At 45.9% G+C, this 27649-nt stretch overlaps 1 protein-coding gene across 1 annotated transcript; it reads right to left on the minus strand.

Annotated features, from left to right (window-relative positions):
* Positions 1-1285: 1285 nt before the first annotated feature.
* Positions 1286-27435, minus strand: CES5A (carboxylesterase 5A). Its single transcript, XM_021704592.1, has 13 exons — positions 27345-27435; positions 25999-26203; positions 23822-23960; positions 22053-22186; positions 21468-21621; positions 19889-19993; positions 18041-18145; positions 16586-16726; positions 13334-13402; positions 11737-11884; positions 4287-4436; positions 1827-1899; positions 1286-1727 (listed from the first exon to the last, which is right to left on the minus strand). The coding sequence occupies exons 1-13, from the start codon at positions 27415-27417 to the stop codon at positions 1502-1504; spliced, it is 1722 nt and encodes a 573-aa protein (XP_021560267.1). The 5' UTR covers positions 27418-27435; the 3' UTR covers positions 1286-1501.
* Between the last annotated feature and the right edge of the window lie 214 nt (positions 27436-27649).

Consider the following 27649-nt stretch of genomic DNA (forward strand, 5'->3'; position numbering starts at 1 on the left):
ATCGGCTAAACAAAACATTTCTGGGGGCCAAACTGAGGCTAGGAGCTGGAGATCTCTGACCCGGAGAAACTCTACATTATTGACATTTCAGAAACCCTCCTACCCCATGCACCTCACATGTAATCCTGAGGCAATCACAAAGAAAAACTAATTACCCTGGTAAATTAAATGGATAGAATAGGGATTATGTAGTTACAATATGAATTAAATTAAATATCAAATTATATTCAATATTAAATATATTAACATACTAAATATAAATTATAAATTAATATATAATTATGTAAACATTAAATTAAATATTAAATTATAATGTGATATAAAAAGTAAAAGTGCGGGGCGCCTGGGCGGCTCAGTCAGTTAAGCGTCTGTCTTTGGCTGAGGTCATGATCTCAGGGTCCTGGGATCGAGCCCAGCACTGGGCTCCTTGCTTAGCGGGGAGTCTGTTTGTCCCTCTCCCCCTGCCCCTCACCCCTGCTTCTGCTCTCTCTCTCTCTGCTCTTTCTCTCTCAATTCAACAAACAAAAATATATATAAAATCTTAAAAAAAAGTAAAAGTGCATCCTCTGAATGATGGTACTGCAACATTCTCCCTACCTATCATCTGGTTAACTTTAATTCATCCTTTCTCCAGAGAGAACCTCCCAAGACTTGCCTCTAAATTAGATCCCCCGTTATACTTTTATACAACACCTTACTCTGAGTGATCTTATCAAATTTATGTCATCAGCTATTCACTAGTGTGAATGTTTGCTTACTGTGTGTTTGCTTAGCCCTGGTGGAGGGCGTGTCTTGCTCACCACTGTAGCCCCACTGTGGATATGTCTGGCACACATCAGGCACCCAGTGTAGGTTTATGGAAGCATAGATTAGTCTCCGCCCCATCAGGCAAACATTTTTTCTCCTCGGTGTCCACCCGACCTGACTTTGCCACCAGGTGTCTGACTTCTTGGCTCCTGACCTTGATGGACCTCTGGTTTCCATTGCTGAGAAGGAGGCTCTCTGGCCGCCCCACCCCCTCCTCCCCCACTGGAGGAAAGACCCAGTTCTAGCCATCGAGGTTCAAGACATCCATGCTTGGCTTGTGGCTGACACCTGCCTGGATTGCAGTTAGAGCACTCAGATTTCAGGTAATACACACCTCTGATAGGAAATCCACTTCACCTTGGATGCTGGGGGTTGGGGGAGAGTTTTGAGCACAGGATTAAATTCTGCTCCCCATACATATTTCACGTTCTGATTTTGTTTTCTCTTAGTAACAAGATCATTATGATGCCAACCAATAGGCTGGCCCTCCTGCAGATTTATTGAAGAGATCTGGTAGCATTCCAAGACAAGCAGCATTGTTTGATATAGAAAAGAAGTCCCCTAGGGATCCTCCCCACGTCCATAAAACATCAGTAAAAGCAGCTGATTTCACAAAGTGGCTAAACACAAAAATGGAGCTAATGATCATGGGGGAAATTGCAGAAGAAGGAAAACCAAAATCACACACAATTTCTCAAGGAGCAGAGAAGAATAAAGGCAAGAACAGAGAAAAGGAGAGTAAGGAAGGAGGACCAGGGAGGGCTGTGGAAGTGGACATAATCAGGGGAAGGGTATCTGACCAAAACTCCACCTCCTGCTCCTTCAGTTTCTGTCCCACGCTCGTGTTCAAATCCAGCTTCAGGTACTGCTCGCTCTGACTGTAGGCTGGCCACAGAGGCAGGCCTTCCCCGTTAGGGTCCCTGGAAGTGAGGGCAGAGACGGGGGTGAGATTTCCATCCTCCAACACCTGAATGTGGGGGAGGCTGGGGGGGGCCGGGGGGGGGGCGCAGCTCACTTACCCGGTCCGAGCAAAGTTGGCCCAGTATCTCATCATCTTCCTGCTCAGCAATTTCTCCTCCTCGGTGGCTCCTTCTGAAGGAAGACAATCACAAAATCCAGCTCTCACGGATTCACCAGAAGGCCAAGGTGACTCGGGTGCGCTGAATCACATTCATATCTCCCTTCCCGCCAATCCCCTCACCAGCCCACCAATCAATGCATTCATTCTGCATCTGCACAGACTGAGGCCCAGAGCAGCCAGGACTCGCCCAAGGAGTCGTGGCTTCCGAATGCTGGAGGAGGCTGAACATGCAGCTTCCCCATCTAGCCAGTGCTTTTCCAGTCATTCCTATGAGGCTGCGAGCTCCCTGGAGACAGAGACCACCTCTCTCTGTGTCTCTTTCCACCACTCCCCACCTCATGCAATTAATTAATTATTGCATTTCTTTATTTGAGAAAGTAATCCTTGCTCAAAGTACAAAATCCAAAATGCAGCAGGGGTATCTAATGACAGTAAGTTTCCCTCCCATCTCTTTTCTCCAGACACCCAGTCCCCAGGCTCAGAGGCAACCATAGCTACCAGCTTTTTGAGTGCCCTCCAGAGGCAGCCTAGTCATGTACTAGGGGTTAAGCGGACCCCTTTTTACACACTCAGTATAATATGAACACATATTCTCCGTCTTTTTCTTTTTACTAAAATCGTATCCAGGAGATAGTTCCATACTGTCGCCTATAAACCCACCATTTATTGCCATTTATTGTTCTCTAAATGTATAATGTATAAATATGTATATATGCAATTACAAGTGAATATATAATTCATGTATGCAGTACTCTCTTGGTGGATCTTTACATTGGTTTCGATCTTTACACGTTTTCATCATTGCTGGTAAAAGCAATGCTTCAGCGTGTGTCTATACTTTTGCTTGTGTGCAAGTATAATTGCACAAAAAAATTCTAGACGTTGCATTGCTTGGGCAAAGACCATCTGCATTTTAAATTTGGTAGAGTTTTGCATTAATATATGAGGTTGTCTGTCTCCCCACACCTGCTCAAATACATTATGTAAAATGTATTGCTCCTCCCAAACTTGATAGATGAAGAAGTCTTCCTCAGTCAAGGTTAGTGTGCAATCTTCTTGTTATGGGTGAGGTCAAGTGGATTTTCATACTTAAAAGTCACTCATGTTTCCTTTTCCATAAACTGTCTATGTGTATCTGCTAGCCAGCTTTCCACTGGGTTGTTCTTTCCCCACTGGTTTTAGGAGCTCTTTAGATATTAAGGAATTTATTTATTTATTTATTTATTTTTAAGATTTTATTTATTTGCGAGAGAGAGAATGAGAGACAGAGAACATGAGAGGGAGGAGGGTCAGAGGGAGAAGCAGACTCCCCGCTGAGCAGGGAGCCTGACGTGGGACTCGATCCTGGGACTCCAGGATCATGACCTGAGCCAAAGGCAGTCGCCTAACCAACTGAGCCACCCAGGCGCCCCTAGATATTAAGGAATTTAAACTTTGACACACATGTGGTTCATTTTTTCCCGTGTGGACAGTCCTGTGCCCGTCCCACAGTATGAGCTTGGTGATGGCTGCTGAGTAATAGTACAGTGACATTTATTAAGCACTCACTGTGTGCCTTGTGAGAATTTTCACTGAATCCTTATGACAACCTAGTAGTTAAGAGGTAGTTGTGTTATTATCTGCATTATAAGGATGGGAATGAATAAATGACGAAACAAATAAACCTCAGCGCACAAACGTACTTACGCGGAGGCCCGGTCCTCATCGTCGAGAGGCCAGCATGAACTGGTCAAGAGCCTGTATTGTGCAATTTCTTTAACAAAATATTTTAGTGATATCTGTAGTGTGTAGTTGCTGTAATTTTTTTCTGTGGATAACCTCACCTGATTGGCTTATTTTAGGCCCTGCACAGGTCATAAATTCAGGAATGGATGAGCTAACCTCGCTAGCAGCAGCTCACAAGCATCTACATTAGGCCACCTGGGTCCAGAGGACTTTGGGAATTATGAAAAACATGGCTTTTGGTTTTTTGTTTGTTTGTTTGTTTGTTTGTTTTTGCCTTTTAAAGCACTGGGTGGTAGCCTCATCGACAGGTCTGGAAAGGGCAGGGAGGGTAAGACCAGTGGTCAGAGAGAAGGAAGAAAGTGGTTTTATATTAAGAAAAGAAATTAGGTCGCTTGAGTGCCCCCAACTGCCCAGCCCTTTCGGCTTTAGCACAAAGAGAAACACTCATCAAGCCAATGCTGGCAACTCCTTTTCATCTTGGTTTCTAAAAATAAGAGTGGGGGCGTTTTCCAGGGAATGGTTGTGTCTGTAAACCACAGACTAAGTTCTAACCCACCAGTACTCCAGGGCTCTGGCGTCATGTTGGGTGGGGGGAGGGGCTTCTCCCCAGCTCATCCCAAGCTCGAGTCCCCACAAGAGCAGAAGCACCCCGCCCCCGAAGCCTGTTCCTTACCGAACATGACAATGTCGCCTTTCAGGAAGGCACCTCCAAATACAAAGCGGATTTCATCAGAGTGATCGGCTTTGACGAAAGTCGGCCTTGTGTCCTTCAAGCACTGGGGCCGGTGTTGAAACTCGTAGAAGTAAACAGGTGCCCCAGCATCTGCACAGAGGTAGGAGAGGGCCTGTGGCCAGTGCAAGGCGCGGGGGGAACAGGGGCTGGCCCCGCATCCCCACCCAGCAGGTCCTCCACACCCGTGGGTGGGACGGCGCAGAGACAATAGGTGACTTGAACTCTGCTAACTTCCCTCTTCCTTATTGGAGGCTAGTACTTGCCACAGCAGCCCCTGCACCCCTGGTGACAAGAGCTCACTACCCCTCAGGGCAGACTGAGATAAGCCTTTCCTACTGAGCAAAGATCTACCTCCCTGTGACTTCCTCCCACTGATTCTCGTTCAACTGTCCGGAGACAAACCGAACAGTTATTCCTGGCTTCCAACATTCCTTCTCCTCTGCTAAAGGTCTTTGCTTTGTAATTCCTCCCCGCCCCCATCTTTCCCTGCACCATCAATGTTTCTCTACTGGACCACCGCCATTAGTAGCCAACATGCTTACATGCCTCCCGTTAACACACGCACACACACGTGCGCGCACACACACAGAGACACACACAAACACACACACTCTTGGTCTCAGCTTCCCCTCTGGCTACTGGCTTATCTCTCTAAATCCCTTCTAGCAAGACCCTGCAATACTCATTATCTCTGCTCCCTCTCCTCATTCTCTCTCTCTCTCTCTTAATTAAAGTGTCATTTATGGACAATAAAAAGTGCAGATTTTAATTACATGATTTGATGAGTTTTTGCAAGTGTATACACACTTCCTGTAACCACCATGCCAAGGTATACAGAGCATTTCTATCACCCTGGAAAATTCCCTTGTGTGTCTTTGTGGCCACTCCTCCAGGAGACAATCAACCCGTTTATTGATTGTCACCACAGATTAATTTTGCCTGTCCTTGACCTCTGCATAAATGGAGTAGCACAATATATATACTTTTGTGTGTCTGGCTTCTTTTCCTGGGTGTAATGTTTTTGAGATTCATCCATGTTATTTCATGTATCAGTCATTGATTCCTTTTTATCACCAAGTAGTATGCTATTGCATGAATATGCCACAATGTATTTACCCACTCATCTGATGATAGACTTTTGGGTTCTTTCTAGTTTGGTGCTATTATGGTTAAAGCTGCTATTAATGTCCATATGTAAGGAAGGACATAAGCTTTCACTTCTCTTCAGTGAATGCCTAAGAGTAGAATGGTTGAGTAATAGGGTAGGTGTGCACTTAACTTATAAGAAACTGACAGTTTTCCAGAATGGTTGTACCATTTTACATTCCCTCCAGAAGTCCACGATACTTCTGAATATTCCACATCCTTCGCAGTACTTGTGGGTATGGTGTGTGTTTTCAGTATTAGCCATTCTAGTAGGTATACATGGTTTCCTCATTTGGAGTTTATTTTGCATTTCCCTGATGACTAATAATGTTGAGTACCTTTTCATGCACCAAAAGAGGCTTTCCTATATCTTGTTTTGTGAAGTGTCCTTTCAAGCCTTTTATCCGTTTGTAATTGGAACGTTTGTCTTTTCATTATTGAATTGTAAGAGTTCTCATATGCTGGATATGAAGTTTTTGTCAGATAATTATGTTGTGAATATTTTCTTCCAGTCTGTGGCTTGCCTTCTCCTTTCTGTAGCAACATTGGGTTTTTTGGTTTTTGTTTTAGGTAAAATACACATAACATAAAATTCACCACTTGAACCATTTCTAAGTATGTAAATCAGTAGTTTTTAGTACATTCAGAATGTTGTACAACCATCACCACTATTGAGGCCCAGAACATTTTCAGCTCCCCAAACAGAAATCCCGGACCCATTATGCAGTCACTCCCCCTTTGCCCTTCCCTCCTGTCCTTTGGAAACTGCTTTCTGTCTCTGTGGATTTGCCTATTCTGGACTTTTCATATAAATGGAATCACACATGTGGCCTTTTGTGTCTGGCTTCTTTCACTTAGCATAATGTTCTCATGGTTCAACCACGTTGTAGCAGGTGTCAGGATTTCATTGCTTCCTATGGCCAAATGATAACCCATCTTATGTGTACACCACGTTTTGTTTATCCATTCATCAGCTGATAGATCTTTGGGTTGTTACCACTTTTTGGCCTCTCTAAAGAAGGCTGCTATGGGGCGCCTGGGTGGCTCAGTTGGTTAAGCGACTGCCTTCGGCTCAGGTCATGATCCTGGAGTCCCGGGATCGAGTCCCGCATCGGGCTCCCTGCTCAGCAGGGGGTCTGCTTCTCCCTCTGACCCTCCCCCCTCTCATGCTCTCTCTATCTCATTCTCTCTCAAATGAATAAATAAAATCTTTAAAAAAAAAAAAAAGAAGGCTGCTATGAACATTCATGTACAATTTTTGCTTGACCAGCTGGTAGTCAATTATCTTGGGTCTATCCCTAGGAGTGGAATTGTTGGGTTATACCGTGATTTTATGTTTAATTTTTTGAGGAACAATCAAACCACTTTCTGCATTGCATTTATCATTTACCAGTCCCATCAGCAGGACATGAGAGTTCCAGTTTCTCCACATTCTCAATAACACTGTTATTTTCTGGGTTTTGTTTGTTCGTTTTTTAATTATAGCCACTTTAGTGGGTACGAAGTGGTATGTCACTGTGGTTTTGATTTGCGTTTCCCTGATGGTTAATAATGTTGATCACCTTTTCATGTGCTTATTAGTCATTTGTATATCTATTTTGGAGAGATGTCCATTCAATCCTTTGCCCATTTTTGAATTGACTTGTTTGGTTTTTTGCTGAGCTTTAAGGGTCCTTTGTATATTCCAAATAATAGATCCCTATCATATAAATGATTTACAAATATTTTCTCCCACTCTGCAGGTTGTCTTTTTTACTTTCTTTATATTGCCCTTCGATGCACATTAATTTTTCATTTTAATGAAGTCCAATTTATCTGGATTTTTTTCTTTTTTGATTATGCTTTTGTTGTTATATCTAAGAATCCACTGTCATTTTCAACCTATTTGTGTCTTTAGTTCTAATGTGAGTCTCTTCGAACCATGAGAGACAATGGACCCTGAAAAACAAACTGAGGGTTCTAGAGGGGAGGGGGGTGGGAGGATGGGTTAGCTTGGTGATGGGTATTAAAGAGGGCACGTTCTGCATGGAGCACTGGGTGTTATGCACAAACAATGAATCATGGAACACTACATCAAAAACTAATGATGTAATGTATGGTGATTTAACAATTAAAAAATTTTTTAAAAACCACTAAAAAAAAATAAAGTGAGTCTCTTGTAGACAGCATACAGTTGGACTGTTTTTATAATCCACTCATTCTGCAATGTCTGCCTTTTGAGAGAATCCATTTACGTTTAGTATAATTACTGACTATGAAGGACTTACTTCTGCCATTTTACTATTTGTTTCCCATATGTCTTATATCTTTTCTATTCTTCAAGTCTTCCATTACCATAATATTTTCCAGTGTACCATTTTGATCCCCTCTTGTTTCTTTTACTATACATATTTTTAGTTATTTTCTAAGTGGTTGCCCTGGGGTTACAATTAACATCCTAATTTATCATAATCTATTTCAAATTAATACCAACTTTGTTTCAATAGTATACAAAAGCTTTCCCCCTTTATAGCTCTGCGCCTTTATATTGTTATTGGCACAGATTGGATCTTGATGCATTGTATGTGAAAACACAGATTTATAATTATTATTTTGTACAGTTGTTTTTAAATCATATAGGAAAACAAGGAGACATTAGACATTAGGCAATACTGACTTCTATAAGTAAACATAAGTAATGTAAGTACCATTAGTAGTGTTCTTTTTTCTTCTTGTGGATTTGAGATTCTGTCTTGTGTCCTTTTGTTTCAGCGTTAAGGACTCCCTTTAGCATTTTTCAGGCAGGTTTACTAGTGACAAAATCTCTCAATTTTTGTTTATCTGGTAATGTCTTGATTACCCCTTCATTTTTGAAGATAGTTTTGACAGATATGGAACTCTTGGTTGGCAGGCTTTTTTTTCTTTCTGCACTTTGAATAAGTTATTCTATTGCCTCTAGCCTCTGTGGTTTCTGTTGAGAAATCAGCTGTTAATCTTATTGAAACTACTTTGTACATGATTAGTCTATTCACCTTAACTGCTTTCAGGAATTTCTCTGTTTTTGGTGTTTGATTGATTATATCTCTATGTGGATTTCTGAGTTTTTCCTACTTGGGATTCAAATTCCATCAAATTTGAGACATTTTGATCATAATTTCTTTAAATATTATTTTTACCTCTTTTCTCTTTCCTCTCCTTCTGGAAGTCCTATCATGCATATGTTGGGATGTTTCATGGTGTTCCACAGGTCTCTTGGGCTCTGTTCATTTTTCCTCATTCCTTTATCTTTCTGATCCTCACACTGGGTAATCTCAATGGATTTATGTTCAAGTTCTCTGTTTCTTTCTTCTCCATGATCAAATCTGGCATTGAGTCCCTCTAATGAATTTTCCATTCCAGTTGCTGTATTTCACAATGCCAGATGTCTATTTGGACCTTGTTATAATTTTATAAATTCTCTTTTTATTGCTTCTCTATGTGGTGAAACATCATTTTCATGGTTTCCTTTAATTTTTTATATGTGGTTTCCTTTATAGCTATTTGAGTATATTTAACAGTTGGCTTAAAGTGGTTAGTAAATCCAATGTCTGGGGTTCTTCAGGGACAGTTTCTACTAATTTCCTTTTTTCCTGTCTGTGGGCCATACTTTTCCATCTCTTCGCATGCCTTGTTGAACACTGGAGATTTTGAATATTATAACGTGGCAACTCTGAACATCAGATTCTACCCCTTTGCCATGGTTTACTGTTACTGCTTGTTATGGTTGCTGTTGTTAGCTTGTTTAGAAATGTTTCTGTACTAATTTTGACTATTCTTCATCATGTGTGACCACCAAAGTCTTTTTTCTCCTGTTACCTTAGTGGTCAACTAATAATTTTATGAGTCAGCTGAGATTTTCATAAATGCCTAAAACAAACAAACAAAATCTCCCAATCTTTGAAGATGGGCATTATGTGTGTGCTGAAGCACACCCTCAACACTCAGCTAGACAGTTTACAACTCTTACTTAGCTTCCACTTTCTGTAAGAGAATAGCCTTCAGGTCAACCAGATATAACAGCTTAGGGCCATCTCAGGCCTTTTCTGAGCATTCTCCCCACTCTGGACATGCACAAGGCCTTCTAATTTCCCAGGAACATGAGGGAGCTTCTCAAACCTTTATTCCCAGAGCATTCCATTGCCCAGCTTTTCTTCCTAAGTGTTGTCTATTGTTTATTCTAACTGTTATCCCTTGCCTCTGGTGGCAGCAACAAATACATTTACTTTTTTTTTTTTTTTTTTTAGAGAGAGCATGCACACATGTGTGCATGTGAGCAGGGGTGGGGAGGGACAGAGGGAGAGGGAGAGAGAGAATCTTAAGCAGGCTCCATGCCCAGTGCAGAACTGGACACAGGGCTCAGTCTCACCACCCTGAGATTATAACCTGAGCTGAAATCAAGAGTTGGACGCTTAACCAACTGAACCACCCAGGCGCCCCAGCAAATGCATTTACCCTTAAATGTTGATGAAAAATGCCCTCCAGGTAGGTTCCTAATCCCTGAGACAGTTCTGGGTTAGGTGAAATAAAAGCAATCCCCTTAAGCTTAGTTGTTTAGGGAGCCACCAGATAGATTAAAGGAAAAAGACCACAATTCTTTGAGTATAAGGTCCTTTTTTCTCCCTCCAGTACTAGAAGCCTATACTCTAAATGTGGGCTGCTGTCTTAAAGGCCACTGCCTAGCTGGTAGCAGGAAATGGTGCAGAGTAAGTTGAAATGCCACACTCTCTCACTGAGACTCAAGGATCTTTATCTTGATTAAATGTTCACTTGCTTGCTATAAACCCTTGATTTGTTTCCAGGTTCTGATAAAATTGATTCTGACAGTACTTATCAGTTTATTCATTGCTTTTGTGGTGGGACAGATTTTTGGAATTCCCTCCTCCACTATTTTTGCTAACATTGTTAACAGTGTTTTTTGATGAGCAAAAATATATATATTAATTTTGCTTAAGTACAATTTTAGCTTTTACATTTGGATCTACAACTCATCTCACATTGATTTTTGTGTATAGTGTGAGTTAGGGTGTTGAGGTTCACTTTTTCTACATAAATATCCAGTTATTCCAGCTCTGTTTGTTGAACAGAATTTCCTTTCTCCACTGAATTATCTCAGCATCTCTGTCAAAAATTGGCTAACTATTTTCTGGACTCTCCACTCTGTTCTATTTGTCTATCCTTCAGCCAATACCAGACATTCTTAATTCCTACATCTCAAAAATAAGACTTGAAATCAGATGACTTGTAAGCCCCCTAACTTTGTTATTCTTTTTCAAGATTGTTTTGGCTATACTTGCATTTCCATGTAAATTTTTAAAATCAATTCATTCATTTTTTCCAAAACCACTGCTGAGATTTTGAGATTGGGATGTATTCTCTGAAGATCAGTATACTCATTTTCTCTTGAATCCATTTTAACCAGACTTTTATCTACATCATCCCATCACAATAGTTCCTGTCAAAGTCACCGGTGATCTCTGTGTTCCCAAATTCAAGAGTCAATTCTTGGTCTTCATTCCCTCATCACCTCCGTAGACCTTATGATACAGAATCCCACAGCGCCCTGCAACTGCTATCCCCTGCCCTGTTTTATCTTACTTATATTACCATCTAACACATACATATTCTATCTTTACTTGTTTGTTATCAATCTCCCCCACTAGAATGTGAGTTTCATGGTGGCAGGGTCTTTGTTTTGTTCACTGCTGTATCTCTAGGGCCCAGAATACTGTCAGGCACATAGTAGGCTCTTGGTAAAAAAAAAAATTGTGGAAAGATGAGGAAAGGGGAATAGAAGAAAGAGAGAGTGAGTGAGAAGGAGAGAGAGAAGGAATTAGGGCAGGGAGAGGGGAGACAAGGTTTGTGTTCCCCCAAATAATACTCTTTCTGGTTGCTCCACTACTCCTTAGAGCTAAAGTGCTTGGGAAGACACTTCCAAAGAGAAAGGAGTCTGGGAAACTAGTCCCCCCCAAATTATGGGGAGGTGGGAATTTTTTGCATGGTCCTGAAGGAGAAGAAACAGAAACAACAGAACTCTGAAAGGCACGGGAATTGCAAAGGTCAGTGTGCAGGGTTATATCCCACACATTCTTGAGAACTCCCTCTCACTGAGGAACAGAAGGGTGGAGCAGGTGGCCAGTCATCAGGCCACAAGACTCTCTGCAGCCACTGGCCTTGCTGGGCTGTGACCCTGCTGTGGGGTGGGGGGGGGGGGTACTCAGAGACTCACCTCTGTGATATCGAGCTGTGACCACCCCAGGGACCACAAAGAACACATCTCCAAGCAAGTCCAGAAAACTATCTCGTATCTCAACCGGAGAGTGCTTGTTGGAGAAGTATTGATCAGCCACAAGGTATAAATACTGGTTGGGGATGTGCTGTAAAAAAATCATGGTCACAGGAGACCCAGGTCAACAACAGCCAACACATTGAGCATTTGCTTGGGCGGGCATGATTCTGGGGTCTTTACATGCATTGTCTCATCTAATCCACACAGTGACCCTATGGGGCAAATATCAAAATTAGCTCCATTTCACAGATGAGGGAACTGAGGCCCAGAGAGGGTAAGCGGTTGTCCAAACCGGTGCAACAATGATTCTTCCACAAGTCTATCTGCAGCCAGACTGCGTGCTCCTAATCACAGTGCGCACGCCTCTCTGAGATGTCAGAAACAGCCATCCCTGTCAACCAAGTGTAGGACTCTTCTGAGTGTAGACCTTTGTGACTGCTACTGGGACCCTGCTTCTGGAGGCAGTGCTGCCTCCAGTCCTTTGCTGTTTGATTTGAACAAGTCTCTTGTTGGAGTTCCCTTATCTATAAAAAATGAGTTGTTCAGAGGATTACATGAGAAACGTGCTATCTGGCACAGAGCCCGTCTTCAGTTCTGTCAGTCTCCCCTGAGACCCGTTGCCAAATCCCTGAACAGGGCATTCTGTGCTTTTCTGACCTGGGACGGGGCTGCCTCCCAGGCTTCCATCCCTCAACTTGCCCCAAGCACAAATGCTGGCCAGTGCAAAGTAAACTTCATGAAGATTCAGGATCTGCCACACTGGTGATGTTCTTGGGGATCTGGGAGCCTGGGAAATGCTGGGACAAGTTATGGCACTTGCCACATGAAAACAGGCACAGCCCTGCAGAAGTTTCTTTGGAATTTGGAGACAGTACAGAGCACACCAGGGAGTACTGCTCAGACTCATTCAGCGGGTCCTCTGAAGGCTGGGTGTTTTTAATCAGGCCCAGAGCAACTCCAGGCTCTGGTGCAAGTGCCCCTGACTTGGACCATATGACCAGCAGAGCCCCTGGCCCCTGTTCCTCCACGAGCCGGACAAACCTAACTCATTCTTCAAGGCCCTTCTCCCTGAGGGAGCCACGTGGCTCTGGTACCTCCCGGGCACCAGAGGGCCTCGGATATTCCTCTGATCTGGTTTGTTAGACACTGTGCCAAAGTGCCTCCTCCTTCCACCCACCCCATGGTCTGCGGATTTAGTACCGAGGCTGCATATGATGTCACATGCTCTGGGGGGTGGTCCCCTCAGCCCCTACATTACCATGTCCGCAGAGAAGCACGTGAATAGTGGGATGAATGACGTGAATGGGAACAATAAAGACCAGTAGCCACATATCGGCTGGGGCAAGTGTGGCTGCCCTGTGGGCTGGTTTTCAGAGCTCCTTGGATTTTGAGACTGAATACGGGATGGTGGAACCATACTTAGCAAAGATTCACTGAATGAGCAAATGAGGAACATCTATAGCCCCAGTCCCTTCTCCTGAGAGTGGCCCAAGGAGGTTTCAGCTGACTGAAAAATCAGTTGCCCAAGCTCACTTACCAGGACTGTGTGTAGCAAGTGCAGGGCGAGAGACTTGTTGGAGCCCCCAAGGATCTCAGGAAACTCTTTCTGTGGAGAGAAGTAGGGCGTCCTCTGTGAGCACCTCAGATCACCAGAAGGGAAAGCAGTCTCTCTGAGGGTCAGAGTGCCTGCTTTTTAAGAAGAGAGGCTGGAGAGCAGGAACCTGTCCAGCCCCCAGGGGCGACATGCAGGAGCAGCCTCAGTGGGTTGGTGGAGCAATGAAGTTTCTTCTTCCCACATTTGCTAAAATGCCGCCGGTCCCTGCCATACCTGTGGTCTTGTGGCGCCCGAGTGGCTGCTCTGTGGAAAGGCCATGTTATGAGCTGACACCGCCCCCATATTCCCATGTTAAAGCCCTAGCCCCCGCTACCTCAGAATGTGACCATGTGGAGAGAGGGTTTATCAAGAAGTGATTAAATGAGAAAGAGGACGTTAGCTGGGCCCTCATCCAATCTGGCTGGTGGCCTTATACGAGGAGGAAATTCTGACACACAAGAGAGGAACCGGGGATGCGTGCACACAGAGGAAAGACCATGTGGGGACACAGGAAGAAGGCAAGCCAAGGAGGGAGGCCCCAGAAGAAACTGGACCTGCTGACACCTTGATCTTGGACTTCCAGCCTCCAGAACCGTGAGAAAATAAATTTCTGTTGTTTAAACCATCTGGTCTATGATATTTTATTACGGCGGCCTTGGCAAACTGATAACAGCCTACACCTTGGCTTTGGCATCAAGTCCAAACAGAGACCAGAAAATCTCAAAGCCAGTGACTTACGGTTCTCTTTCTCAAGACCTTTGCAATCAGGGCCTCTGAGAAGCCAGCAGTTTGCCGACAGCCAGTGAGGTGGCCAGGCTGGGGTTAAGAACCTAGGCTCTGTACGAGCCTATGGGTAATTATTTGCTAACTGACGCCTCCCTGGCCAGTACCACAGCTTAAAAATATGAGAGGGTAAAAGTACTCTTCACCTGTCAAATGAATTTCCCTTTGACATTTTCTGCTGAAAATCTTAGGATAATAAATCACCAGGGTAAATATTTAAACAACTTTGTCTCCTGGCATCTGAGGGAATCTCCAGGGTCATTCAATTTATCCACAAGTATATTTCAACTACTGAGAACCTCTCTATGTGTTCAGGAGCTGAGATTTGTTTTTGGAGGATTACCCACAGTCTCCAATGGCCAGCAGTGGATGTAATTGCAAGGTCACATGAAATAAGAGCACCGCCCCAGGCTCCTGACCTATGCAGACCTGGGCACCAAATATCATGGCACCACTTGAATAATTCCAATATCTAACATTTACTGAGCACTTGCTATATGCCAGGCTATTTGATGGGTACTTGTGAAGCAGGTAGTAAGACCAGTCCTATTTCACACATTAAAGGAATAAAGGTTCAGAGAGGTTGGGCAGTTCACTTAAGGTCACACAGCAGGTTGACAGAGAACCCAACATTTAATGGCAGAGCCTAAGCTCATGAAAAAAATTATACACCACTGTCTCCTCCCCAGCTGGGAGACTTTGGAAAGGAATTTTAGCTTTTCTGAGGCTAAGTTTCTTTAACTACCAATGCCTGTTTGCAAGCTGTCGCACCGATGGCATACACTTGGCACGTGGAAGGCAGTCGGGACCGGTTGCAGTGGTTACGGTGGTGGTGGCTGTCATCAGGAGCACCTGCCTTCTTTCTGGCACAGACCTGGAAGTACTGAAGGGCCTTCCTTACGCCACAATCTGTGACTCAGTTGCCTCATTTACAACATGAAGAGAAAGATCCCCACCCTCACTTACCCCAAAACATTGCTCTGTAGGTCAAATTCATCATGGCAGAACGTGCCTTTGACAGCCCAAGGGACTCGGGGTTCTGGCTCTAAACGGCACCAACTAGCGTCTAACCGTGGCAGACCTCTGTCTTTCATGACCGCATCTCTCTCAGCTTGAAAGGAGGAGGTTGGTCTCTCTAACTGAGCCATGGTGATATTATGAATTTGAGCATTCCTCCTTTCTGAGGACAGATGAAAAGTTTATTTCGAATCAGGAGGGGCTTCTTAAATGGCAGGGTCAAGGAATCATGGCTTCTTCTCCGCATTCAGCCCGAGCACAAACGATCCCTCCTCAGAGAAGCCTTTCCTCTCTACCCCTTCTCCTCCCTAAAGATCTTCTACCAGTTTATGTACTTCATAGCACTTGCCCCTTCCTGAAACCATCTATTCAACCTTGCATTTCATCTGCTCTCCTCACTCAGATGGGAGCTTGCTGAAAGCTGGAGCCATGTGACTTGTTTACTGTTGAACGCTTGGGTTTTTTGGGGGTTTTTTTATTTTTATTTATTTATTTATTTATTTTTTAAAGATTTTATTTATTTATTCATGAGAGACAGAGAGAGAGAGAGAGGCAGAGGGAGAAGCAGGCTCCCAAGGAGCAGGGAGCCCGATGCGGGACTCGATCCCAGGACCCTGGGATCATGACCTGAGCTGAAGGCAGATGCTTAACCATCTGAGCCACCCAGGCGCCCTTGGGTTTTTTTTTTAAAGATTTTACTTATTTATTTGACAGAGAGAGAGACAGCGAGAGAGGGAACACAAGCAGGGGGAGTGGGAGAGGGAGAAGCAGGCCTCCCACGGAGCAGGGAGCCCGATGCGGGGCTCGATCCCAGGACCCTGGGATCATGACCTGAGCCGAAGGCAGACGCTTAACGACTGAGCCACCCAGGTGCCCCTGAACGCTTGGGTTTTGCCAAGAGTGTAGAGCAGGTAGCAAACGTTCCATTCATACTTGTTGAATGACTAAAGCGATTCAATAATTTTGCAACTTGGACGAGCCTCGGGAGCTCTCTTGGAAGTCAAAATGCCAGAACCGAGGCTGGACGTGAAAATGTAAAGGCCTGAAATTTTCCAAACCTGCATGAATTTCACCTTTGAAGTATAGTAACTGTGCTAATTTGGAACAATCCTTTGTAATGTTTTGATCAAAGCTCAAATGGACCCCATCCTCCCTTACTTTTTATAGAGTTGTTTCTTTCTCTATAAGCCTTATATGAGGAGCAGGGCAGACACTGGCCACAGCTGCCCCCAATCCTCAGTTACCCTCTTTGAGTGAGAGGAAGGGGCATCTCTGCGTCCTTGGCTGCCGGGCTCCCTCACAGCGCTTGGCGTCATGCATGGGAGTGCTCAGCTTGGAAGCACACAGCTGCCTCGCGGCTGAGGGAGCGACACGGAGAACAGCTGGGATTCTTACCATGGGCAGCAGGAAGCCACACTCGTGGTTATTGACTCCGATGACAGAAGGAACGGAATTAAATGTTTTTTCAGTCAATAGGTCTAGAGGCTCATCAGGAAAGAAAAAACCATCAACCACTCGAGTGAAAGACTTGGTTTTCTGGAATAAGGAAGAAGAGAAAAATCAGCATCTGTTTCTTTTCCTAAAATCCGCTGTCCCCCAAACCCTTAGCCCAGCAGAGCCAACCCACTCCAGCAGTGGTCAAACTGCATTAAGAAAGGAAAAATAAGCCACCTTTGGCCCTTCCCAGGGCACGAGTGCTGCCTGGCCAGCCCTGCCACTTACTTGGGCAAAGGGGCTCAGCTTCCTGCCTAGAGTCTTCATCTGCTGAATGAGGATAATAATTAGTATCTACCTAAAAAAGACAGGAGCCTACAACAGTGGTTCTCAAGGTATGGGTCCTGGACCAGCAGCATCAGCATATCACCTGGGAACTTGTTAGAAACAAATTCTTAGGCCCCAGCCCAAGCCTACTAGATATGAAACTCCGGGGGTACAGCCCGGCCAACTTGTTTCACAAGCCCTCCAGGTGATTCTGATGAACGCTCAAGTTTGAGAACCACTGGCCAAATGCAATGGGCAGAGTGGTGAGCTAGGGGCAGGCATGGTGCGGGGGGCTGGAGGTGGCCAGAGTAGTGGGGGTTGGTGTATCTTTGCCTTCGACTTGGCTGGATAGTTCTTGGGTCTCAGGAAGCAACACCTGGCTCTATCCATGGTTTTCTGGGGTCTCTGTTTGGGAATAGGGGTGGAAGGGAGTACATAGAAGACCTTTCACACTACATCAGGTCAAGGACTTTGTAACCAGCTCCCAGATTCCAGCACTGCTCACAGCAGACACTTCATCCACGCCAAATAGCTACTTAACAAATGTTGGAATGTGACAGATAATGACCTCGCTCTTCCAAGGACCATCAGAAGCTCTCAAGATTGGAAGGGACATAACAGCTCATTTGGTCCAATGAATCATCCAGTGACTAAAATCTGTCAGCAGTCATCGAGATTCTGCTTGCATACCTATAGAGGTGGGTGTCACACTACCTTATCTAGGAGCTGGTTGTTTTGAAGACAACTGTGTTTTTAGAAAATTCTTGGTTATACCAAGCCAAAATGGCTTCCTAACAGAACTCCTGCTCTTGGCATTGAATTAACTTCTGGCAGCATGTGGAACAGGTGTGGTCCCTCTTCCCGGTGACTTAGAGACAACCTTCATATTTTCCTGGATGTTCTCCAGGCTAAGCAGCACCCCAGCCCATCAAGTTCCTTAAATTACCTATCAGGGTTCCACATATTCTACCTTGTGTTTCTATGGCCATTACTCTGAATCCCAACCTCCGTCTTTCCAAAGTCCCAAATCAAAGTAAGTAAGAGAGTGGTGGAGTCTCTCGGCCCCCAGACCCTCCTGTCCATCTTCACCTTGTTGATGTCCAACAACTCCTCGGGGGATTTAGCCCTCAGGCACTGCAGCAAGGCCTCGGAGTCTGATGCATTGCAACCACAGACCTGTGCGATCACCTGCAACTATTTCCAGAGAACTGGGTCAGAGCACAGCAATGAAGGCCGCCAAGAAAATGAAAGTTGCAAAGAGTCCTTGATCCAGCCCCAGGCTGGTTCCTCATACATGAAGCCTGCTGCCCCTCCCCACCCCCATGTACATGTAACGGAATGTACCCATTGAGGACAGGCTGGCCCTGGACCTCTTCACGCTCCTGCCTGACCCTCCTGGCCATATTCAGCAACAGCTGGAACTGGGGGAGGTGGTGTGTCAGTCTGTGGCTACCGAATAGAGTCAAGCTTCCTGGTCACGGAGACACCAGTCTTGACGTTGACTCCATGGCACTAGGCCCCACTGAGCCCAGAAGCCCAACTCAGGAGCCCCAAGAGTGAGGAGCAGCTTTGCAAGCATGACTTAACTGTACGCTGAGGCATGACTCTGGCTCAGTCTCAGCTTGTCAGCTCTGCTCAGCCTCACCCCCACTGCAGCCTGGAAAGCCCTGAACATCTTTTTCTGTCTCCCACCAATTCACTCATCCCCACCTCCTCTGAGATGTCCTTTCATGAACTCCCTCCTTCTCTAATTTCCTGTCATGTCACGGATTCCCACCTGCTCTTCCTAACCTTTTCCTAAACACTATCTCTCCCAGTCATTGAACTTTCCTTGAGCACTTTTCCCTTGAAAGTGGTGGTCCCTAAGTGCTTGGGAGTCACGAAGGCTCTGAAAATCCAATGAAAACTACAAACCCTCTCCCTGGGAAAATGCACAAACATACAGAATCTGCCTACAACTGTAGGAGCTCAAGGACCACCTCCCAGACTTTTCCTGGACTCCAGGTTAAAGATGATGGTCTTCTCAAGTCAGTGTGGCCTGTCTCCATTTATAAGCCTACAGGTTCTAACATAGAGCTGGGGGCACAAGGGACACTCAATATATGTGTGCTGAATGAATAAGTATGTGCACAAACCAAAAGCTGATATATCGTGTTCTCCAAATCAATATTCCCTGTGTATTGAGGGTATGTTTACAATATCATATCTCTAAGTCTCTGCTCTTGGTGTACACCATTATTTTCTACAAGGTGTTTAAGCAAATATACCACTAAAATGCACAGTCCCCAGGAGATGGCTCCACAGCCCCGTGCTAATATTCATTGACTGAATCAGCTCATTTGTTAACTCATTCATTCGGCAAACATCAATAGTCACCTACTAGAACCTAGGCATTATGCTGGGACGTGAAAGAGACAGAGACCTTGGTCTCCACGTCCTCACTGCTTGGTAGAGCACTAAACAAGATGACAGATGACAAAAGTCTGGGGCATATGCCTCACCATCCCCTTACAATCCCATGCCAGACAACATGCATCAGTCACAGTGTTCTTTCCCACTGAACTGGAAACAGCTTCAGAATCTTTCTTAACATAGTACTCTAGGTGGAATGGAGTAGGTACAGGAAATGAAGTATATATCACACAGGGGACTGAGTTATATATCCCAGGTGAAGAAGAGTGAATAAGATGTAAGAACTATCACATATACATTCATGTACACACGCACACACACACATTCATGTGCACCAGCTGGACGGCGCTGGAGAACTACTTCCTGAACCAGGCCTTCCATGGAGCAGTAAGGTTCGCCTTGGCCAGCATCGGATTCTTTGGCCATGGTCGGTAAGGACGGCCAAGCACATGGTCTATCAACACCTAACCACGTTCTCCCCTGACCAAGCAGAGGAAGCTAGAGAGGTGTTAACAATATACCTACATCTTCATTCCTCTCATCATCGGGGGCCCTCAGGAAAGGGATGATGGCTACCCCACTCTCCATGATGGCTTTGTGGAATAAGCCATTCGCCATGGGGGATAGAATCTGGAATGAGAACACAGGAGACCAGGAGAAGTCAGGCAGGGGACTCCCCATCCACTACACACACCACCCATCCTTCTTTAAAGAAACCTTCCCAGGAAGTCTCCTTAAAAGCCCTACACATACAGGAGAAAAAAAAAAAGCCCTGGTTTGGGGATTCAAGGACGAGCCATGAAAGTTTAGGCAAGTTATTTAACCTCTCTGAGCCCCAAACTCCCAGGAACTTTGAGGTCAAACATTCTAGTGTGTGAGTGCTAGCTCCTTCACTTCCTGGCTGGAGAACCTCAGGCAAGTTTTTTATATATTTCTGAGCATCAATCTATTCCCTGCAAAACCAGAAGGAAAAATGGAGCCCATATCACAGAACTGTTCTGTAGAGCAGAAGTAACGAATACAGAAGGCTTTGCACGATGCCTGGTCAAATACTACACACTCCGGAAATGGCGGCTGTCATCATATATGTAAAAGTTGATTTACTCTAATTCACCTTATCGAGTTATCTTGAAGACAGAAAAATATCTTGTATATTGTCAAGTGCTATACAGCAGAAGCTCTCTTAACCCACTTCCATGTAACTGCCTTCTGTGATTAACCTGTTAGCTGAGGCCCAGGAGATGCCGACCCCTCAGAGCCAGAGGGCTGTTTTCTAGTGCCGCACACCTTTCTATTCCCACCGGTTTCTGGCCACGAGTAAGGTGCATTTGCTCCCAAACTTGCTTTGTCATTTACACTTGCTATTGTAATGACCTAATCGATGAAATATCGTGGGAACCAATGAAGTATGTGTGTAAAAAGAAAACAAAATTATGTTTGGGGAAAGAAACCTTTGATGAAGGCAAGTAGCTGAAAAATACTGCCGTCAGATTAATTTGGTGTGAACAAGGTAAGAGTATAAGATATGTGGGGAGGCAGCAGAAGCTTCCATGAGCACGCTGCATTCACAGACTACAAGGCAGGCACCTCAAGTTCGTGCTCGCTGTAAAGAAGCTAAAGCAGCTGTTAGAGGACAATGAATCTGGGGGGAGGGGGTTATGCCCAGAGCCCACGGTGGATCTCCGGCCAACAGACTGACCCTGAAAAGATATGGCACCGTATCAAACCATTGGTGGAGAAATGCACACTTTATGTTGGAAGTTGAAATAAAATGTTATATGCGTCCTTTGTTACTTTATGTTTTAGCTGAGTTTTTCTATTAAACGAGTAATTACCTGTCCAGGGCTTCCACCCTATAAATATAAGGGATTTTTCTTCAAACTGTTACTCACTAGGTGATCTTGGGCAGTTCATTTAAACTCTTCCTAATGACAGCTCTTGTCCACGAAAGGAGACTGAGCCGCTAACTCACGATGGGAGGCTTGAGGGAGACAAGGTGTCTGTTCGACATGAAGCACCAATCAGCCACGAGTGATTCACGGTCCTCATTTTTGTGACCTCTCCCACCGAGGTTCGTTCAAGCCCCCCAAAGAGAAGAACTCACAAGGCTGGAAACACTTATGGCTCCCGCTGACTCGCCAAAGAGGGTCACAGAGCGTGGGTCCCCACCGAAGAACTCGATGTTCTCCTGGACCCAGGTTAAGGCGGCCATCTGGTCCAGGAAGGCCCAGTTCCCCCGAGCATGCTGGTCCCCTGTGCTGGGGCAAGAGGCAGGGTGAGAATGCTCAGTGGATGTCAATCTGCTTCCTGAAGCTCAAGGAGTTCGAGGTGGAGGCTCTGTTTGTCCATCTGCTGGTCAAATGCAGAGGGTCTGGGCCCTTAAGGAGGGCAGAGCCATGAGATAGAAGGACCCTGGTCCCTGATGGACCACATGGAAAGATGTCTGTCAGTCAGGATCACTCAGCTGGACCTTACTTGAGTGAGAAAGATTTTTTGTTGTTGTTTTAATCCACCAAGACTTGGGGGTTAATCTCTTCCTGCTGCAAAAATTACCTAACTACTTTGGGTCACATTTGTTCAATGTCACTGAAGGCTCATTCCTCCTTAGGCGGCTGGGCACTGAATCCCCTATGGCTGCCCACAGCTGTGCCTTGGGGATCCGGGGTGTCAGTCACATGGGGACACTCACTTGAAGAAACCAAATATTCCTAGCCGGTACTGGGTGGTCACAATCAGCACATCCTCATAGGCAGCCAGGGCGGACCCGTCGAAGATGGAGGCTGAGCCAGTCTCGAAGGCACCCCCGGGGAGCCACACCATGACCTGTGGAAGGGAGAAGACCTTTCTAGGCAACCTGCCAGAAACTCACATCCCCTCCCCATGCATGCTGGGACCTTCTTTCTTTAGGGAAATATAAGCGTCTCACTTTCCTTTCTAAGTAGCATCAGAGGTTTTGTCTTTTGAAGAAGGCCCAGGGGTAAGCTTGTGGGCTCTGGCATCTGGGTACTCCTGGGTTTGATTCCCAGCTCTGCCACAGATGAGCTGGGTGACATTGGGCAGATTACTTAACCTCTCTGAGGCTCATTTTTCTCATCTGTAAGATGTGAAGAATGAAAGTATCTCACTGATGGGTTATGAGATTTTAAACAAGATCCTGCATCTAAAGTTCTTAGAACAATTGCAAGTGCTCAGAAAGTATTAACTAAATGTCTCTGAACTTGTGACCCATAGGAAGAAGGAAATCACTGTAAGCCATGTAGGAGAGCAAAAACCACTAAGTTGTTTTAACTTCACCCCTTCCCCTACCTACAGAGAGAAGAGAAGCAAGGAGAGATGACAGGGAAGAGAAGTGCGAAAACGTTACTATATTGATTAGAAAAATTGGGACTGGGGAACATTAAACATTCACATGGTACCATCAGGATTGATATACTTATTAATAAATCCTTTCCATTCTCTCTTTTTAAAAAAGATTTGTTCATTTATTTTAGTGAGAGAGAGCGTGCAGGTGGGGAGGGGCAGAGGGAGAGAGAATCTTAAGGAGACTCCACACTGAGCACGGGGCCTGATCTCACGACCCTGAGATCATGACCTGATGAGCAGAAACCAAGAGTCCGAGGCTTCACCAATGACGCCACCCAGGTGCCCCACCCTTCTCTTTTTTAAAGTCATACTAGGGACTACAACTCTTGGGGTGGGAAAAGAGAATAAAGCCACTGAGGAAAAAGAAGGACCAGACAAAGCCCTGGCTTTGGCATCGGACCTGCCACTTACTGTGTGTACAACGTGGAACAAGTCACCTATGCCATCCCCGTGCCTCATCTTCTTAATCTGTACAATGGGTCCAATAATCCTTACCCACCAGTTACTGTGGGGGTTAAATGAGATAATATACTGTGGCTGGCACATAGTCAGTGCTCAATACATATTGTTAGGATCCAACAGATTGAGTCTCCCATTGCACTGGCAAAGGGGAGACAGGATACAGGAGGGTGTGGTTAAAAATTAATACCTTTCCCGTTCACTTATACAGAGATATTTTACATTCTTAAATGAAATACTTAATATTATTACCTGTCCTCACTGCAAACAGAAAAATTGGAGGATGAAATGATCCTTTTTAAAAAAGGATTTCCCAAACAAACAAGCAAACAGAAAATCAGGGTCCTTTTAAGCAGTGTCTTTCTAAATGTTTACAGACCATTAAATACTCAACAGAGGAGAAAAACAAAACAAAATAAAAATCAAAGGTCAAGTCAAGTCACTGCCAACAAAGAAGCAATCAGAAAGGAAGATAAAGTGAATCTGTCATTAAATGACTTTTTAAGAGTTATTGATGCGTCAAGTGATTACATTTCCCTTTTACCCAACAGGGGGTAGGTTTGATTCTAGCCACTCTGCCTGGGTCCCTGGGCAAGAACCCGCTAGCTGGAGCCCCGGCATGACAGGCAGCCTTACGGGGAGCTTGGAGCCGGTGTCCGCATGGGCGGGCACATAGATGTTAAGGTACAGGCAGTCTTCGGACACTTCCAGTTTGGGGTAATGCACCTTGAGAAAGTGTTGATCTGAGAGCAGCCACTCTGAGTTCTGGAGGCACCTTGGAGGAAGGAAGGAGAAATCCTCAGAGTTGCTGTCGGCTAACTCGCCTGGGAGGGGCCAGGCCTTGTGACCGCAGAGAGGCCTGGTGGTCTCCCGTGTCTGAGCGGAAGAGGCATATGGGAGCTACTGGTACAAAGTCTAATCAGCTCCCCGGCCCCCGCCATGGTGGCACAGACAAAGAAACACACTATAATTCTTTTTGATCTGGTTTTTGGGTAGGAAAGCACGTCGTGCAGAATAATTGTATCATTAACTTCTAGCACTCACCCATGCCTACAGCCACCACCACAATTCAGATACACACACATAAAGATTCAACATGGCTCAACAATTCCCCAACCTAGAGGGCAGGACACTAGGTTACATAGCAAGGGCTTCGCTCTAGCAGCTCCCTTTTCTGCCCCCAGAGGAACAAAAGGACATTTCTAGGCCTTTCCACCAGGAACCAATGGAGGTAGATGTGCAGGGAGATTCCTGTATCCAAGCCTTTGCTCAAGCTGGTCCCTATGCCCAGACTGCTCTCTGCTCATATCTGTTTGCTCATGTTCTTCCTGTCTTTCAGATTCGGTACAAGTGCCACCTCCTCCAAGAAGCCTTCTGAGATTTCTCCAGTTAGACCACAGCTTTTTAGAAACACCTATATATGTTGTGTTCTTCCCTTGAAGTTCTCCTAGACTTGCACGTGAGTGTTACCATCTTCCTCCACTCAAATGTGAGCAGCTAAAAACTGTTTTAGTCACCTCGGTACCTCACAGTCCCTAGGACTGAGCATGTGACACAGTAGGATTGAGTGAGACCAATATATGTGATTCCTAATATTCTCAGGGCTCAATTAGTGTTAATTTTTTTTTAATAGAAGAGTGTACAGCTTAGGCGGTAGGAAACCATCACTGCAAATTTACCCCCATACGCCTCTTCCACTCAGACAAGTGCTTATGCATTTTTGCCCCTTTGTATATTGTTTATGAGAAATCAAGGCCTCACTGGTTTCAGCAAAGCCATCCCTGACCTCCCTCCAAGGTTAGACTAGGTGGTTCCTTCTCAGCATCCTTCTCTGATCCCCTAAAAGGTTGCCCTTGTCACTCTATATTTTAATCGTTGTTATTATTCATGCCCCTACCACCCCCACCAGCCTACAAGTTCCTTCAGGGCAGCTGTGACCAGCCCACTGTGTGCCCCCAGGGCCTTACAGAGAGGCAATTACTGAGTTGGTTCTCAATGGATATTAGTTGAATGAATACATGAAGGAAGGAACAGATGAGTTTCAGCTTAGTGTCCTCGGTCCCTGGGCCACATGGGTTCTTCTGCGGCTTAGACAGCTTCCTGGCACCAGGGTACTCCTTCTGCCTGGGACCCCAAGGCCAAGAACCAAGAACCAGTGTGGCCCAACCTGAGGACTCCCCAGAATCTGAGCATCAGAAGATTCTGGGGGATTTTCAAGTCTCACCTCCCACCCTATGCTTAAGTCCTCATCACGATTCACCAACCTCAGCTTGAACATTTGCAATGACGGGGGGCTCCTGACCCAGGACACAGGCATTTATTCCACAGGTGTTTGTGGATTTCCCTGCATTGGGCACAGAGCACTAGAGCTGAAATCCCTCTTGGGTGGTTCTTCACCCCAAAGCCAGTCTGGACCCTGGAGACTAAGCCTAGGTGGGGGGTGACATGGAAACACCTGGACCAAGACTCAGTAAGTCCGTCACAGTGGTTTCCAAATCCGATTGGTCCTCAAATCACTAGACACCTTCCAGTGAAACCAGTTTCCTGGGCCCAGCTCTGGAGATTCTGACTCAGGAAGTCCCAAGAAGGGAGCCCAAGGAATCTGCGTGCTCTGAACACCACCACCAGTGATCCTGCCGATTAGCCAGCTGGGGGGCCATGGGATTACTGAAGCCCTTGTCCACTTCCGCACCCCTCCTCCTCCTCCTTGGTGCCCCCACCTTTCCCAGGGAGCTGCATGACCTTTATTCCCCTTCAGTACTCTGCCCCCATGCCCAGGTCACATTCCACCACGGGACTGAGCCTGCTCTTACAATTTAGGGTAGGACGTGGCATCTCGGAGCTCATTCCAGGGCAAGGCAGGCTTTGGTTTCTTAAATCGTAGGGGTCCTAGAGGGGGCGCAGCGTAGGGGATCCCGAGGAACATGTTCACAGGCATGGTGCTTCCCAGCACAATGGCTTGCTTCCCCCGGACCCATCCCAGCCTGGTGCTCCTCATCGGTGCATCCGCGGCTGGCCCTGAGGGAACACACAGGGAGGAATCAGGAGTGGCTGGATAGAGAACTGGAATGAGCCCAACTAGGAGCTCCCCTCACTGGGGGCACTCTTTCTCAGCCCAGAGGCTGGGCAACAGGAAGTAGCTAGACTCCCTGTCAATGAACCCCTGTCCAGGGCTTCTTTCAAGACTGCCTTAGAAAGCACCTGCATCAGAGCACCGACTTAGTTTCTCCTAGGAGCACAACACCGAGCCACAAAATTTGCCCCGGTCACCCTGGGGAACAAGGAAGCTCTCCCTTCCACAGAGCAGATTTCCCTTATTCTGGAACTGATGGATGCCAGGCTCTGCAGACCCTAGCATCCCACAAAGTCATCTGGCCCAGAGTCGTCTTCATACCCATCAGCACACTTGCTGGCCTGTCTGCGCATCCCCTATATGACTACTAGCTTTTTGGTTTTTCTTAAAATTAAATTTAAATAAACTTTAAAAATCTTACCCAGAGGACTCCCAAGCAGTAACAGCTATGGACTTGGGCTTTGGATGAGTTAGGCCTATGTTTCTGAATACACATGAAAATGAATATACATCAACGAAAGTAAAAAGTTCACATGATGCTGTCACCTGACATCAGCTCATCCGCCTCCGGGGATATGAGGATGACATTTTGGGAACCCGAGAGTGCAAGCTTCTCGGTCTCCACATAGAATATGGAGTGCTGAGAAGTTCACTGCCAGCTACTTACTGAGCAGGACTCAGGTGTCTTGGTGCTACCCGCTCTAATGTCATTCTAATACAGAAAGTCCTGTCCAGGCGGGCAGCAGTACAAAGCTCGGGCTCCATCCTAGCCCCTCCCCGGTGCCTCCGACAGAGGGCTCTCCAGGCTCCGACAAGGTGTGAGCAACCCACGGACAGGACCGGGGTCTTCTGCGCTCTACCCACTCCCACAAAGGAGACTCTGGAGGGGGCTGGGGGGGGGGGGCGGTGGTGGCTTTCAGTAACACCAGGACATTGGTCAGGTGCCCCGAGGTTACTACATAGCCTTTTATGAGCCTTCGGACCTCCGAGAGATGGGTTTGTTTGCACTAGTGGAAAATCCTCTATGGTAAGGAAATCTCCCTACCCCAACTTCTGAGGGCTCTCCTCTCCCACAGGGTGTCTCACCCTCGGTGGCAGCTGCAAGGACCCAAACAGCCCAGATCAGGGTCTGGCCCTGGTGCCCCCACTCCCCGCTCATCCGGCTGGCCTGCCTGGACTCCTTGCACCTCCACGGCCTCAGCTGGCCTCAGAGAGCTTCCGTCAGGGACAAGAAAGGGCTTCCTGTCAGCAGACAAATGTTGAGCAGGCAGACACAGGACACCAGGCTGGTGAAGAGAGGCAGCGGACCAAGATTTTCGGAGGAATTGGCCAAGCAAGACTTTCCTGTTCTGATTTACATAAGGAGAAGCTGATGATTAACTTGTAAGCTG

The sequence above is a fragment of the Neomonachus schauinslandi genome, chromosome 16 (assembly GCF_002201575.2).
Source record: "Neomonachus schauinslandi chromosome 16, ASM220157v2, whole genome shotgun sequence".
Taxonomy (NCBI): Eukaryota; Metazoa; Chordata; class Mammalia; order Carnivora; family Phocidae; genus Neomonachus; species Neomonachus schauinslandi.